At 45.7% G+C, this 11,775-nt stretch overlaps 2 protein-coding genes across 2 annotated transcripts; both read right to left on the bottom strand.

The window, feature by feature from the left end:
* Positions 1–932: 932 nt before the first annotated feature.
* LOC128504006 (HAUS augmin-like complex subunit 3) lies at positions 933–3,552 on the bottom strand. Its single transcript, XM_053474216.1, has 4 exons — positions 2,677–3,552; positions 2,126–2,553; positions 1,359–1,575; positions 933–1,205 (listed from the first exon to the last, which is right to left on the bottom strand). Exons 1-4 carry the CDS (start codon positions 3,550–3,552, stop codon positions 984–986), a joined length of 1,743 nt encoding a protein of 580 aa, XP_053330191.1. The 3' UTR covers positions 933–983.
* A 5,446-nt stretch (positions 3,553–8,998) lies between these two features.
* LOC128503897 (major histocompatibility complex class I-related gene protein-like) lies at positions 8,999–11,560 on the bottom strand. Its single transcript, XM_053474092.1, has 4 exons — positions 11,542–11,560; positions 10,309–10,566; positions 9,870–10,145; positions 8,999–9,303 (listed from the first exon to the last, which is right to left on the bottom strand). Exons 1-4 carry the CDS (start codon positions 11,558–11,560, stop codon positions 8,999–9,001), a joined length of 858 nt encoding a protein of 285 aa, XP_053330067.1.
* Between the last annotated feature and the right edge of the window lie 215 nt (positions 11,561–11,775).

Genomic DNA, 11,775 nt, shown 5'->3' with positions numbered 1-11,775 from the left:
AGTGCACTTCCTGACCGCAGACAATGGGGAGAGCCTGAGAACGGAGCCGACAGGAGCGGGGGGGAGGGTTATGGGAAATATTAGGGTCTGAAATATCTGGAAATGAGTAAAAGAAACGTGGAACCAAGACAGCTCCGGCAGCTTCAAGAAAATGCCTTCACGGCGACTCCTCTTACTCAGAAAGGCACAAAAACATGCGTTACACCCAATTGCCGCAAAAAGGGTAATAGCAGGGTTCTACCTGGGGCAATAAACCCTGCAGCGTTTCCTGCTGGGTTCAAACAGCTAAGAGGTCAAAGGAAGACTTGATTTTTAGTGAATACTCATAACCCCATTCCCCAGCTGAATCCCCACTTAAAAATATCCCCAGTTTAAAATTCAATTTTTCGGGAATCAGCTTTTGACTGACTATAGCGGGCACACAGCGGAGGACCCCTGGGCATTCTGGGGAACTCTCAGGGTTTTCCCCCCTAGTCTTACCATGTTTTGCCCCAATCTCAGGGTCAAGGGGCAGATTCTGAGGGTCACACAGTAGGGAGCTAATGATATATAAAACACTCCTAGCCGGTGCTTTTGCCCCTAGTATGCTGTTGATACCCCTGTGTAAATATAGGTGACTCGATTAACTGACAGATCAGGGTTTCCATGAGGTATCAGAGCCATTTGGTTAACATATTTGGCGAGTCGACACTCAGAAACTGCATGATGGGCCATTAAAGGGTTAAAGTCTCAGGGTAAGCTCCCGGGCTGGTAACAGCTGTTAAACCGGGCAGAGCATATTCTATAAGTACCGGACCAGCACGTTTTCAGCGTTATACGATCAATCACATGAAAAAAAAAAAGGTGCAACATTATAAAGTAGTTTTTCATAGGCTGTTGCATGGTGATGTCATAAAAAAAGGGAACAGTGTAATAGACTGCCACACGGATGCATGAATGCTTATTATTTTATTTATGTGCAATATAATTAAACGATCTAAAAGTCACTGAGACTCCAGTTCCCGGACTCGCTGCTCGAGTTCCTGGATGGTGCTGGCGAGGGCGGTGGGGTCTTGGTAGAAAAGAACGTATAATCGCCTCTCTTGTTCGAGTCGAGACGTCTGGATGGAATGCTTCTTCCTTTCCAAATCGCGGAGACAGTCCAGACACCACTGGTTAAACTGAGAGACACACGTGTAGAGCGCTTCGAACGAGTGCGTAAGAGCCTGCACGGGAAATAGAAAGGTTATGATCACAGAGATAACATGACTTAAATATACATCATTGGGGCTTTTAGGGCTGTAGAACCCCGTGATACCCTCATTCCCAGCAAACATTCCGAGCTCCTAGAAAAGAGGAAAAAACATAGCGGTACTGACTGGGTCTATAAGCTGCAGGTTCCGGGTTCCTCGGCATAGACTTTGGTAAAGTTCGTTGCACTCGGCTTCCAGGCTGGACACCTGCGGAAGGGGGCCATGTAGTACCCCCCCTAGCGATGCCACCTCCTGCACAAGCAATGCCCCTTTATGTTGTAAGGCTTCATACTTGGGAAACAGCTCCTTTCGGCTGGTCGGCTCGTTCAGCATAATAGACAACCTTAGAGATATAACGTGACAGCGAGACGCGAATTAACATTCAGAAAGTATGAAGGGAGACTAAGAGGCACGAAAGAGCGACAGACCGAATCCAGATGTTCAGCTCCATCTGTAAAAGGGGGAAGAGAATGATCGTGATAATGAGAATTGCTGGGAGTTCCCCTTTTTTTTAGGTTAAAAGACCTTAAAGATCGCAGAGCTCCATCTGCTCCACCGCGGCTTCCTTTACATTAAATCATCCTACGAGGTTTACCAAAAAAACATCCAACTGAAATCCAGGAGCCAACAGACAAAAACGGTTCTTACCAACCAGAACATAAAAACAACAGATTCCAAAAACAGGAGAATGGTGCGCGAGATAATTAAAAATATACAGAAAAAAAAAGAACACATTCAACAAAAAAAATAAAAAAATTAAAAAGATCTAGTCGCCGGTTCCTTCTGCTGTAAAGACCGTTGGTCTCATCTTAGATTCAGGAGCCGTACGCCGTTCCCACGCATGTTTAAAGCTCCTTATTCCCTGCTCCAGCTTGGCCCCTGTGCCCACTTACCTCACTGCTGTGTGGTCCTTGCTGGCAATGCGTATCGGACTCAACCACTGGGACGAGGCCCATAGGTCTCTTGGCCCCTGTAGCCTCCTTCCCAACTCAGTTGCCCGAGTGGCCATCTCTCCTCTCAGACCCTGGAGATCTCTCTCTGTTTGGCGATGGGTCCTCCTCTCGGCATGAAGACCCATCTCGATTAGCTGGAGGCGTGAAAGTTGATGGAGGGCGGCTTCCTTTAGGGGCACCTGACCTTGTTCCACCTGTTTCAGTCTTTGCTTCTCTGCACGCAACCATTCGTGGTGAGAAGGCAGGCACGGCCCCAGGGAGGCTTCACAAACCAGAGAAGGGAGTCTTTGTGTCTGCAAGGCTTCCACCTCTGCTTCCAAGGACTGAATCTCTCTTTCTAGGGAAGGGACCTGTTGAGGATCCCACAGCTGAAGAACAAATAAATTATAATTAAAAAAACTCATAAATAATACAAAGGCTGCTATTTTGCATTTACGATAACGATAGTTCTAGAATAACGAGTAACGAAGCGTATTGTGGAGATCTCTCACCTGCTCCTCTCTAGTCCTGTGAACCCAGTTGAATGCCTCCTCTTTACCATGCAAGGTCCCCAGCGTCAGGCTGAGCTGTACCCTCTGAGATGCCCACGCGGTTCTAACCCTCTCGCCTTCCGCCTCTATTTCTCTCTTTAATCTCTTTTTCTGTTCCCTCTCTTCGTTTCTACCAGGCAGCAGCTCCTTTGAAAGATCTTCCACCTGCCCCCAACATGTGTTCTCGAGGCCTATGTGACCTCCCAGGTCAAGCAAAGACAGGAAGAGTTTAGGAGCCACCAAAGGAGAGTGAAGGCCTCCAAGCTCTTTTACGACTTCTCTCAGCCTCGTCAGCGCGGCGTTGCACTTCGTGTTCAGGGACGCCAGCCCCTCTTTGATGTGAATCAGATTTTTCTCCTCTTCCTTTTCAGACTTCTCCAGCGAGAGGTGGCTGCAGAGGAACGTCAACCCCAACGATTCCAACTTGTTGCGGGTCCGCAGTCTGTGGGTTTTTAGGTTCCTGAGGCTTTGCACCTCGGCTTCCAGTTCGTCCAAAGTTTTACGCTCTTCCAAATCCAAGTCTCCATCATCCCCTCCTTCCCTCCTGCAGAGGCTCTGTAGTTCGTCCGCTTGAAGAAGAGGCTTCCCGGAAGCCAGAAGATCATTGTACGCCTCCAGCTGCTCATCGCTCAAGGCATTGCGTTGGTCCACCACCCCGCAGAGCCAGCCAAGCAACTGCTCGACTTCTTCATTGCCCTCGCAAAGCCAGTCAAAATCCTCACCCTTTAGGCCGCTGGCGCCCGGGTAACCAATGAGACGGAGCATTTCAACAAAGTCAGACCCCTGCACTCGATTGTTCTCCAAGATGAAACAAGTGGATCGCTGGCGAGACAGCATAGCTACAGGAGAGAGACAGAGAGAGGGAGAGAGACAGACATTCCCCGTTGAGTGGAGAGTGTTTTGTTTGCAGCGATCTGTAATAAATTGCCCCAATTCATTAAAGAGCCCCCCGGTGTCCCAGGCAGACTCCTGAACAAAGTCGTACTTTTGTAAATACTTTATTATTACTATTCTTAAATCCATTATTTACCTTTATGAGAAGCTGCAGCTCCAGAGATGCAGCCAAATGCCCCCTCGGTGGCCCCCATTTCTTGAAACAGCCAATCAGTGACAGGAAAACACTCCCATTGAAATCAGTGGGAGCGATGTCTGCACATGAGCGGCAGTAAATATATCACGTGGCAGAAGATGAGTTCGGTCATACAACCCGTGCATGGCGGCAGGGAAAAGGGGCAAATAGCTTGGCGGCAGGGGAAAGGGGCAAATGCATGCGGGTGATTTTGCAGAATTTCTCCATGCACTTACAGAGGGGACACCACCATATGCCTATCCACTGCATGTTTAAATTCCCCCAATGTGTTAACACCAACCACTTCTGCTGGGAGGCCGTTCCACTTATGTCATTTTAAGTAAAGTAAAACATCGTAACATTACATCTAAAATCATTACGTCTGCATTAAATTCAAAGTTGCAATGCAGGCCGCGTATATCAATTATATTAAATAGCCATGTTTAATCCCAATGAATTACCTTTAGCTGCTAAATCTATTTTATTCCGCAGCCAAACATGGAAATAACGCTTGCGGCATAAAAACTGCTTTCCCCAAAACACACTGATTATACATCAACGCACATCGCATGTTCCCTGCGATATACGTTTGCACTTATTATATCATCCAAATACCTGTTTATAAGTAAGACGTTCCTGCAGCGAGACTTTTGTTCTTCCTGACAATGTTGGTTTGGCAATTAATGAAACAACTTCAACCTGTGAAGAAAATCAGGCAAACCCTGGATGTCTCTTCCACACCTACCCTCAGCTACCCGTGTTTTGTATTATACTCCCTGTCTGAGATGGTGAACGCATTGTACTATTGCCCCATCCAAGATGGCAGATTATGTGGCTGTCCAGCCCCATCCAAGATGGCAAGTTGTGTGGCTGCCCTGCCCCATCCAAGATGGCAAGTCAGGTGGCTGTCCAGCGGCATCTAAGGTGGAGGGTCATTTTACGTGCACCGGTTGTGGATCTGTTTTGCTTTTGAATTAAATGGCTGCTAATGCCGGTTATTATGCAAGAGTGATTGTTTTATTCCAAAAAAAACAGATTGCTAATTTAGCCTGGGATTCTTATAATGCATTATGCAGGGCATCACTGATTGTATTGCAACCCAGCAGCATGCATTCTCTATAAGAGTACAGGAACCAGTAACCTTTTTTTTTTAAAAAAAAAATTCCACTTCCCTTCAGGATTTTAAGAAACTGGGAATGAAAGTAAATCTGTAGCCGCGTGACAGTGGATGGTCTGCAGACGCACACTGATGATGTCAGCAGAAATCTGAGGCAATCAGCAGAGACTTTCACCGCTCTCGCGTTAAGAGGGCCGGGCTGGCGCTTTAAAGCCACAAGCCGCCTGATGGTGACAGCTGGACATGCGCAGCCACACGCTATGGTTTTCTGCTCATGTACCATGTGGACAGACATATTAAGCCAGGGGCCACATGCTGCGGAACCAGGGTTAGTGTGTGGCCCTGTTGGCCCCAGTTCAGGCCTGCTCGTAAACAAGGCCTTCAGTGACCTTCTGCTTTTTTTATTTTCATGATAGATTATTATTATATTGAATTATGATACTTCATCTTCTGTCCCGCACTTGACATCCGGTGAGCGCTGAGCGTGACTTCACATCCGGAGAGACGGCGTAAACGTGGGGGGCGTTACGTCAGGGGAAGGAAATGCTACATTTAGACTATAAAATACTCAATGAAACAAAACAATGAATGATATTCCCCCTTTGGTTAAATTGTTTGCTGCCAGGGTGACACCCAGTGGTCATGGATGGGATTGCGCACTGCCAATTATTGACTCTTTCACCTCACTGTCCCATGAAGAATGCTTATTAAAACCCCCTGTGTAAGTGCTTCAATATGCATCATTTCACCTGTTAAAAAAAGAATAATTACTTTTAGGAGAGGACGCAGCTCTAGAGCTGTAGCACAACACCCATCCGCGGTCCTGTTTACAGGCAATTGCCCAGGGGGGCGCTATATGATAGCGCCACACGCTCACCTGATCATGTCTCGCTAGACACCCAATAACCCTTTCAGAGCCAGCACTGGCGCTTACTGCCACTGAGTAGACTACGTGGGCGCAGACAGCAGGAGATGCATTTTGTTGAACACATCTCCCGCAAGCCTAGGAGCTGGGAGACAGGGAAAGATGTCTGCATTTCCAAGGCGGACATCGCAGAAATGGGAATAGACATGTCAGCTGTGGGATATGCTGGCGCAATATAAACAGTTTAAAAAGAATAATAATAGTCACATTCTGTTACATTTCTGTTGAATCTCAGTCATTTTCTTTCCTGTGGTGACATCTAGTGGACACTAGTGGTAGCTACACGTGAAAAATCTGATGCCTTGGAGTGAAGGCACCTTAAATAATCAAACACTCCTGCAGCACCCACACAGTTCAGCAAACACTCAGAGGGGGTCTAACAAGACCAAGACGTAATGTGGAACCCGTGACTCAGCTTCCAGGAGCTCACCATCTAAACAAATGATAACGGCGATTGCCAAACCAAAACTACAAGCTACAGGTAGATTTTAATATGAAATTTATTTCATTTTGAAAAACATTTGGTAAAAGAAATTAATTTTCTATTAAATTAATTTTCATCTGTTTGTTGTTTGGTTATTGTGATATTTTTAAAATCGAACATAATCAGACTTCGTATCATTTCCGTGCATGTTTGTTCCAGAGCTGCCAGTGTATAGGGTCCTGATATACTGAAAATATTACAGGGTGCTGATATATTGCAGATATTACAGGGTGCTGATATATTGCAGATATTACAGGGTGCTGATATATTGCAGATATTACAGGGTGCTGATATACTGAAAATATTACAGGGCGCTGATATATTGAAGATATTACAGGGTGCTGATATACTGAAAATATTACAGGGTGCTGATATACTGAAAATATTACAGGGCGTTGATATATTGCAGATATTACAGGGTGCTGATATATTGCAGATATTACAGGGTGCTGATATACTGCAGATATTACAGGGTGCTGATATACTGAAAATATTACAGGGCGCTGATATACTGAAAATATTACAGGTTGCTGATATACTGAAAATATTACAGGGTGCTGATATACTGAAAATATTACAGGGTGCTGATACACTGAAAATATTACAGGGTGCTGATATATTGAAGATAATACAGGGTGCTGATATATTGAAGATATTACAGGGTGCTGATATATTGCAGATATTACAGGGTGCTGATATATTGCAGATATTACAGGGCGCTGATATATTGCAGATATTACAGGGCGCTGATATATTGCAGATATTACAGGGTGCTGATATATTGCAGATATTACAGGGCGCTGATATATTGCAGATATTACAGGGCGCTGATATATTGCAGATATTACAGGGTGCTGATATATTGCAGATATTACAGGGTGCTGATATATTGCAGATATTACAGGGCGCTGATATATTGCAGATATTACAGGGTGCTGATATATTGCAGATATTACAGGGCGCTTATATATTGAAGAAATTACAGGGTGCTGATATATTGCAGATATTACAGGGTGCTGATATATTGAAGAAATTACAGGGTGCTGATATATTGCAGATATTACAGGGCACTTATATATTGAAGATAACACAGGGTGCTGATATATTGCAGATATTACAGGGTGCTGATATATTGCAGATATTACAGGGCGCTGATATATTGAAGATATTACAGAGTGCTGATATATTGCAGATATTACAGGGTGCTGATATATTGCAGATATTACAGGGTGCTGATATATTGCAGATATTACAGGGTGCTGATATATTGCAGATATTACAGGGCGCTGATATATTGCAGATATTACAGGGCGCTGATATATTGAAGATATTACAGGGTGCTGATATATTGCAGATATTACAGGGCGCTGATATATTGAAGATATTACAGAGTGCTGATATATTGCAGATATTACAGGGCGCTGATATATTGAAGATATTACAGGGTGCTGATATATTGAAGATGTGACCCTCCTACCTCTTGCAGCCCCCACCACTTTTCCGTGAAACTCTCACCCCTTGATTCTGAACCCATGAAGCAGATGGCGTACTGAGTACTGATACTTTGAAGAGCCCCTAAAGGAGATCTTGTGTTTAGTAATTTAATTTCTCTTTGTATTTGATGAGGTCATTTTTTGCGCAGTTCATAATGATGACATCGAACGAATTCAAGAGTTTACTAAAATCTCGCCCAGCGTTCTCTCTGTGAGAAATGAAGAGAAAATAGATTAACAAACAAATTATTTTAGCAGCGAGTAATAAGGACGGACTACAGCTGTGTATTCAGAAACAGAGGTCTTAAAGACTTATTATGGCGTACAGGACAGGAGACATACAACGTGGTGAGTTGTAATAGTGAAACGGTATCCGGAATGATTGGAGGACAATGAAAGAGATGCACGGAGAGGTTACAGGTTCCATATGATAAGTACACGTTTTCTATAACAAACATGGGATGTATCTTTCAAACTGTATCAGAGATGCGTTACCTCTTCTGAATTTCTCCCCGGCCAGCAGAGCAAAGACTGTGATCGATACCAAAAGCACAGCCAGAAGCGTGAACGCAATGACCATCCCAACGGAGACGCCGCCGGTCTGTAACCAGCCGGACCCTGGAGAGAGCGCCGGCACTTCTACGTGAGAGATGTATAAGTATTAGTCTACACAACCTATATGCATAGGAGAGAGAGGGAATGCAATGTACATATGTACAGGCATGAGAGAGAGCAGTCTCGAGAGTACACGTAGATGAGACAGTTCTGTATGCCAGTGGACAATAGACAGGCCCGGACTAGCCATCTGGCCCACTACATGAATGCCCGGTGAGCCGCTGGCTGCCATTGCTCCACACACCTGATTGGGTGCTACAGTGTGGGGCCACAGCTATGTCATTGGTGACCTGCTGGCCTTAAAGTAATGGGGCTAATTTATCGTGGTCAGTCCAAAAGCTCAAACCTTAATCAGTCATTGGTCTCGTCTTAGATTTAGGAGCCGGATGCCGATCCCGCGCATGTTTACATTCCCCCCTCCTACCGACCCTGTGAAGTTCCCCGGTAAGCCAGTAGGTGTCAGCATCCGTCCACACGCTACACTCTTACACTCCGGCAGCGTGTTGGTTGCGTGTATTCAGTACATAGCCTCGTGTACCATTTATCAGCCAGGGCCGAATTTCCTGCGTGGGATAAATAACTAGCATGAGCCCCATGTTTTGTACTCACTCCATTCCCGTGTTACTGGCGTGTTTAGGCTGCCGTGGGCCACACGGCAAGTATATAGGTCTCCTGGCGTCGGGCTGACATTGACAGATAATGAAGACAAGAAGTCGGTGTCGGGGAGAGGCAGCGTCATTCTCTCCAGCTCCTCATCAGGTACCCGCTGGCCGTTCTTGTACCAGCTCATGGAGATTTCCCGCGGGTAGTGACCGTACGCCCTGCAGTGCAGTGCCATGGTGGTATTAGACGTCGGTTCCTGGGCCACCTCAAGCATTGGTTCTTCTGAAGATTAGAATTGTATTAAATGTTATTTATAGAGCGCCAGCCAGGGGACATAGCAAGACATTTGGGGCAATACTCTGTGGGAACAGTTTGGGGAAGATCATTTTCTATTCCAGGATGACGGCCCAGCGCACAAAGCAAGGCCCATAAAGACATGGTTGGATGAGTTTGGGGAGGAAGAACTTGACCGGCCGCACAGAGCCCTGACAACCCCATCGCACACCTTTGGGATGAACTGGAACGGAGATTGCGAGCCGGGCGTCTCGTTCAACATCAGTCTCTGACCTCACAAACGCTCTACTGGATGAATGTGCATCGTTCTCCACAGGAACACCAAAAATGTAATCAAAGTCCCTGTTGGTGTGATGGTCAGGTATCCCAATACTTTTGCCCATATAGTGTATCTATATAGCACAAAAGGAAGGGTTTCGGGAACCAGAGCAATAATGGAGTAAAAGGGCATCTAGAATTATGTGTAATGTTATATAAAGCTATACCACTGTTTGCGAGAATGCCGATAGAATAAACACAGTGATTTGGTGGGAAGCCGCGTGATGTCCACATACCTCTCCTGCTGAGCGTGACATTTCCCGCAGACAGCAGTAGCTCCAGGTTTACCAGGCAGTTCTTCTCCAACTGGTCCCTTATGTTCTCGTTATTCGTCCTGTTGGAATTTAAGATGTCCACGTAGAACTGAGCAGAAGCGATATCTGTTGTCCAGTTTGCCGTGTCAGGGTTGAAGTGGGTAAAACGCTGCCCGTTATAAGCCTCGCTAAGAACGCTTGCCACAGACCCATTATCGTGCAGAGTGCAGCCTTCGATCTTCTGGAGAATATGATACCCTATGAGCGAAGGACAGGGGGTGCGTTCAGAACGAGGAGACGCGAGTCTAAGCCCTCCATCTGGGCACACATGGTGATGCAGGCAGCCATAGAGGGGCTCAGATAATAAGCTGAGCTCAGCCTAGTTTGGTGAAGCTGCCCTTGACCAAGACTGGTAACTCACCTTCGCTGGCGTTCGTGTAGTTCATTATAGCCCGTAAGTAGTTTTGCATTCTGAGCTGATGAGTACTCTCCATGATGTCAATGGACCACAGACTGAGGTTAGTGTTTTTCACCCATGGAGCTCTGATCTCCAGCAGCTGGGTACGGCTGTCGTACCAGTACAGAACCACACCGTCCATTTCTTGGGTCGTGAAGTAAGAAGGATGGCCGGGGCCTTGGTGATTGGTCACTGTTGTAAAGTAATGTTGACTGTGACTTGCTGAAAGAATACAAGACGGCAAGGAAACTATTAAAAGCCGAGGAGACTGGGGGATGGGGAGAGTGACCAGAGAGCGAAGGAGGAAAACAACCAAGTTAGAGAATTAGTAGAAGAGACAGTCAGTGCCCGAGACACAGTAGGAGAGGCAGAGCGTGACAGCCTGTAACAGAGACACGGCAAGAGTTAATAAGAGACAGAGGCAGTGTTAATGAGAGGGACGGGGCAGACAGTAACAAACAGCATTAGAGTTAGTAAGTAAGACAAGAGCAGATGGCGTAACCAACAGTAACCAGCTAGATCAGATCGTGTTAGTAACATAGACGGGCACAGACACTAACACACACCAGTGCAGACAGCGGCAGACGGAATTAGAAACAGAAAAGAACAGAGTTTGTAACAAAGAAGAAGATGTTATTATGAGATGATGGGAGGTCAGTAGCAGACAGGGAGAATGTTGGCTTTCATACAAACTGATCAGTAATACCAGAAGAAGTCCAAGAGATGAGTACGGCCGCGATGACCATAAAAATGAGACAGGAGTCCCTCGTTCTAGTTTCTGCCGCCCGCTCCATGCCTTCTCTTACCCCTCGGTAAATGGCTCTGTCTGGCGTGTTACTCAAGTTAGAATTTTGTAACGAAGGAACTGCCCCTCTCCTGCCACTTGTTCTGTTATTAATAACGACGATAACAAACAGAAAATCCCTTTTCTAAAATTCACAAAGACATGTCCAAAAAGCAAGAGCAAACGCCAAGGAAAACAAGATGCTTCTTTGTTAAGAGGCCATCGAAATGGGATAAGATCCAATCTAAATATTACCAAAGGTAATGAAAGTAATGGGATATTGGGTTACCTTCCGAAACACTAAATGACGGTATTTAAAGCATGGCCCGTGTGTTGGCAAATAATGTTTCCCTTGTTCTGTCTCGTGGAGTTGGCTGGAGAAGGTTGGTTGACCAGATCCAACAGGATCTCACCAACCTGTAGCTTTTCCATTATGGCCACCAAAACGTTCTCAGGGTCATGTGTTTTGGTTTTTTTTGAGAACACACTCAGTGGCAGAGCCATTTTTTTTGGGGTAAACCCCAGCGGCAGAGACAGATTGAAACGTGATGCCCATTCCTGGTTAGGGATGAAGGAGAAGGTAGAAGTTAATATGTCCTATTTTGCCTCAGTGGGTACAATAAAGGACAGAAGCAATATCATGGAGT

This window comes from Spea bombifrons, chromosome 8 (genome assembly GCF_027358695.1).
Source record: "Spea bombifrons isolate aSpeBom1 chromosome 8, aSpeBom1.2.pri, whole genome shotgun sequence".
Lineage (NCBI taxonomy): Eukaryota > Metazoa > Chordata > Amphibia > Anura > Pelobatidae > Spea > Spea bombifrons.
This window is presented reverse-complemented; position numbering and strand designations above follow the sequence as displayed.

Excerpts from the sequence above, each read along its gene's own strand:
- LOC128504006 (XM_053474216.1), bottom strand. The coding sequence starts at position 3,552 with ATGCTGTCTCGCCAGCGATCCACTTGTTTCATCTTGGAGAACAATCGA. Across the intron at positions 2,554-2,676 it reads ACAGGACTAGAGAGGAGCAG|CTGTGGGATCCTCAACAGGT; the intron begins GTGAGAGATCTC and ends TTTGTTCTTCAG. Across the intron at positions 1,576-2,125 it reads AAGGACCACACAGCAGTGAG|GTTGTCTATTATGCTGAACG; the intron begins GTAAGTGGGCAC and ends TATATCTCTAAG.
- LOC128503897 (XM_053474092.1), bottom strand. Across the intron at positions 10,146-10,308 it reads CTACACGAACGCCAGCGAAG|GGTATCATATTCTCCAGAAG; the intron begins GTGAGTTACCAG and ends CTTCGCTCATAG. Across the intron at positions 9,304-9,869 it reads TGTCACGCTCAGCAGGAGAG|AAGAACCAATGCTTGAGGTG; the intron begins GTATGTGGACAT and ends TCTAATCTTCAG.